This window comes from Leptonychotes weddellii, unplaced genomic scaffold, assembly GCF_054177405.1.
Source record: "Leptonychotes weddellii isolate Sample4059 unplaced genomic scaffold, ASM5417740v2 HiC_scaffold_16632, whole genome shotgun sequence".
Classification (NCBI taxonomy): Eukaryota; Metazoa; Chordata; class Mammalia; order Carnivora; family Phocidae; genus Leptonychotes; species Leptonychotes weddellii.
The window spans coordinates 1-3,445 of record NW_027749189.1 but is presented as its reverse complement, the minus strand read 5'-3'; the positions used below and the strand labels follow the sequence as shown (position 1 = coordinate 3,445).

General features: G+C 43.0%; 1 protein-coding gene across 4 annotated transcripts; it reads right to left on the bottom strand.

Annotated features, from left to right (window-relative positions):
• Window positions 1–268: 268 nt before the first annotated feature.
• LOC102737819 (procathepsin L-like) lies at window positions 269–3,439 on the bottom strand. Of its 4 annotated transcripts, XM_081810000.1 has the most exons (6): window positions 3,384–3,439; window positions 3,136–3,282; window positions 2,520–2,744; window positions 1,891–2,053; window positions 1,098–1,215; window positions 269–621 (listed from the first exon to the last, which is right to left on the bottom strand). In XM_081810000.1, the coding sequence occupies exons 1-6, from the start codon at window positions 3,408–3,410 to the stop codon at window positions 522–524; spliced, it is 780 nt and encodes a 259-aa protein (XP_081666126.1). In that variant the 5' UTR covers window positions 3,411–3,439; the 3' UTR covers window positions 269–521. The 4 variants fall into 4 exon arrangements, with proteins under 4 accessions (XP_081666126.1, XP_081666125.1, XP_081666127.1 ...); XM_081809999.1 differs by lacking the exon at window positions 3,384–3,439 and having other exon boundaries at window positions 3,136–3,377; XM_081810001.1 differs by lacking the exon at window positions 3,384–3,439 and having other exon boundaries at window positions 2,520–2,690; window positions 3,136–3,377.
• Between the last annotated feature and the right edge of the window lie 6 nt (window positions 3,440–3,445).

Below are 3,445 nucleotides of genomic sequence, written 5' to 3'. Positions count from 1 at the left end.
GCCCTTTCTGTCCTCCTAAGGAAAGCGACCTTGCCTCAAACAACAGATTCTTTGCTAATAATTTCCCTTTCTCCGCTCCCTCTCCCTACCTTTACAAACCTTTCTTTTTCCGTAGGTCTTGGAGTTCTCCTCTACTTGCTAGATAAATGGGAAGCTGCCTGATTCATGAATCCTTTGTTAAACCAATTAGATCTTTGTAATTTACTTGGTTTCTTATTATTTAACGCCTGATTCTATAAGAAGTTAATATATTAAAAACTTCCCCCACTTCTACTTTGAAACGGTTTTATTTTAAAACTTTATACATCAGTATAAGATATAAAAATTCAAAAGTTCTTGGACAAGTCAATCACACAAAGCTGTTCAAAGCAGCAATTAAAGAAGTCACAGAATCAGATCACAAGTTGGATCTCCAGTGGTTCGAGTGTTTTATCCCACACAATAAAGTATGATCAGTTGTAAGATAAAATTCCTCTTCTGCATATTCTGTCCCCAGTCAAGGTCTTCTTTATACCTTCAGCTCACACAATGGGAAAACTGGCTGAGGTGGCGATTCCACAGTGGTTGTCCCGGTCTTTGGCCATCAGTATGTAGCCCTGCATGCCCCAGTCCGTGCCCCAGCTGGAAGAAGACAGCATTTGACATTTATCAGAGGAATAAACACATTTATCCGTATGAACAATTACACCTGATACTGAGCAATGCACCAGAGGCCAGGACAGATTCCGGAAGAATCCGGAGAGGCCGTTCCTGTTCATGCTTGAGTTTTAACCCAGCACAGAATTCTACCCTCAGACCTTTCACAGACTACAAATGAGAGACCATAAAATGCTTAGGGTCAGATGTGTTTCTGAAATAGGAAAACATTTCCAATTTAGAAATGCAATGGTACCAAAACTATCGCAGGACCCTAGCAAGCTTGAGATAGTATCTTACTGTGGTCATCATGTGAATATATCTGTGTTCCAACTAAGTGGGGTAAACACTGCTGGGATTTCAGAAGTGTGCTCAAGAGTTGGGGGACCTGCCTCCAAACACTGATTCCAAAAAGGATTCCCTTTTCAACTTTAAAGATAAGTATTCTTGGCTTTTTATACCTGTTCTTGACAATCCAGTATTTTTGGTTCTCGGGTTCTTCTCCTTGAAAGCCATAGCCAACCACCAGAATACCATGATCCAGGTCTTCGCTGCTGCAGTTTGGATCATAATAAATGCCTGGAGAAGAGAAATTCAGTGCTGGGGTGAGGATCTCTGGGAACATGTGATAGTAACCCAGCCTATCAGCCACAGTCAGGGAGGCATTTCAAAATTCAGTTAAATGACATAACCCCAGATAAGATTTAAAAATTAGTTTTTATTTTTATTTATTTTTATTTTTTAGCTAGGCTAAGGATTTAGGCCCTCATCTAATATCAGCAGAAAGACAAATTGGTACAATCTCTTCTGTAAACAACTTGTCAAGAAACATAAAAGAGCACTCATTGACACCTTGTGATTCGACTTTGAGCATGTCAACTTATGGAAACAGCACAGGACACAAAATTACTTGAGCCAAGAGGTTCTTTCCAGTTTCAGTAACAGTAGTAAAATTCTTTGGAATGTTTCAAGGTGTAACAGTTAGAAAGAAGTAAAGTAAATAAAGGCATACCAGTTGAATTATGTAGCCATTTAAATATATTTATGATGTACTTAAAATCACGGGGACACCGGTCAAGTCATGGCTGATGGAAACAACAGGCACAAAAATGACATGCGCAGAAAAGACAACTATGTTAAATCTACACCCTCCAAAATTCTACATTGACTTCTACACACCAGAGTCAATCTTACTGTATGTAATGGTGGTTTTCCCATTTTTCTGCCTAAATTTGTATGTAGACAGATGCTTACCCTTATGATAGAACTGGAAGGTATCCAGGCTAGCAACGATCGCAGCAGAGATGGGCCCCACAGTTGCCACTGCCACCATAAGGGACCCCTCATCCTGACGGATGTCCATGAAGCCAGTGTCATTGGCGACAGACTGTCCAGGCTTGTATTTGCAAGATCCGTCCTTTCAAAGGGAAAGGGGAAGAGACTTGAGCACTACCATCCACGTCCTGGGGAACATGAGTTCAAGACAGTTTGCAGCTAAATGATTCCCAAGTCAAGTTCGTTATGAAGCATCCCAGGAGCTGAAATGCTAGGGGTTGTTTTGAAATCGAAACATTAGCTGGTGTGTATTTCATGAGACACTCTCAGTCTACCTGTCCGTAAGAAGTTTTTTCATTCTGGAGAAATCTGTACTGTATATAGAAAGGTATATATATGGCCACATAACATAGAAATAGGAACAGTTATATGGTAACCATCGAGGAGAGAACTGTGCCCGGCTAATATGGTTTAATGATGGTTCTGACGGTTTGCAAGTGTAGAGTCTACAGTTTAAACTGTGAATATTAAATATGGTATCTGTTTTCTTTGAGTGTGTTCAACTCCAAAAAGCAGAGCTGGAAGCACAGGTAAGGCGCACTACTTACCTGTGCACAGTATGGATAGGATTCCTCCGAGTCCAGGCCTCCGTTGTCCTTCACATACTGGAAGGCATAATCCATCAGGCCTCCACGGCAGCCCTCGTTGCCTTGAGACCGAGAGCAGTCCACCAGGTTCTGCTCACTCAGTGACACGAGTTTGCCAGTTTTCCGGAACATCTGTCCTTCGAGGGCACCCGTTGCACTAAAGGCCCAACAAGAACCACACAGACCCTGAAACCAAATCAAAAAACCCAAGACTACAGGGGCGCCTGGGTGGCTCAGTTGGTTAAGCGACTGCCTTCGGCTCAGGTCATGATCCTGGAGTCCCGGGATCGAGTCTCTCATCGGGCTCCCTGCTCAGCGGGGAGTCTGCTTCTCCCTCTGACCCTCCTCCCTCTCATGCTCTCTGTATCTCATTCTCTCTGTCTCAAATAAATAAATAAAATCTTTAAAAAAAAAAAAAACCCAAGACTACAAAACAAATATCAAGATTTGACAGCACCCACAGATCCAAAAACTCTTAAAACATGGTGAGCTGCACACGCTTCTCAGACGACCACAGCAAGGACATGGATTCCTTTCGCCTTTACTCCTGAGGGTGACCTGCTGAATACTGTCTCACCTGATTCTTCACAGGGGTTACGTAGCCTTTCTCTCTCCAGTCCACAGAGGAGGGGGTCTCAGCAGAGGGAGGTGCTTGGAACACGTTCCCCTCCTTGCGCGTCTGGATTTTAAGACCATTCATCACCTGCCTGAATTCTTCACTGGTCTTCAAGGAAAAGGAAATAGAATGTTGACAAGCAGCAGATTTTTTGGTAAAGTACTGAGGACAGGACGCATGAAACATTCAGCAATCCATGCCACCCTCACCAGGTCACCAAAGGCGTTCATTGCCATCGTGAAGCTGTGTTTCCCTTGGCTGTATTCCTGAT

What these genes read in the sequence shown, in the direction of transcription:
- LOC102737819 (XM_081809999.1), bottom strand. Translation starts at nt 3,360, where the DNA reads ATGTTTCATGCGTCCTGTCCTCAGTACTTTACCAAAAAATCTGCTGCT. An exon ending in TAACCCCTGTGAAGAATCAG is followed by an intron (nt 2,745 to 3,135) that starts GTGAGACAGTAT and finishes ATTTGGTTTCAG; the next exon opens with GGTCTGTGTGGTTCTTGTTG. An exon ending in CTTCCAGTTCTATCATAAGG is followed by an intron (nt 1,216 to 1,890) that starts GTAAGCATCTGT and finishes TCTCTTCTCCAG; the next exon opens with GCATTTATTATGATCCAAAC.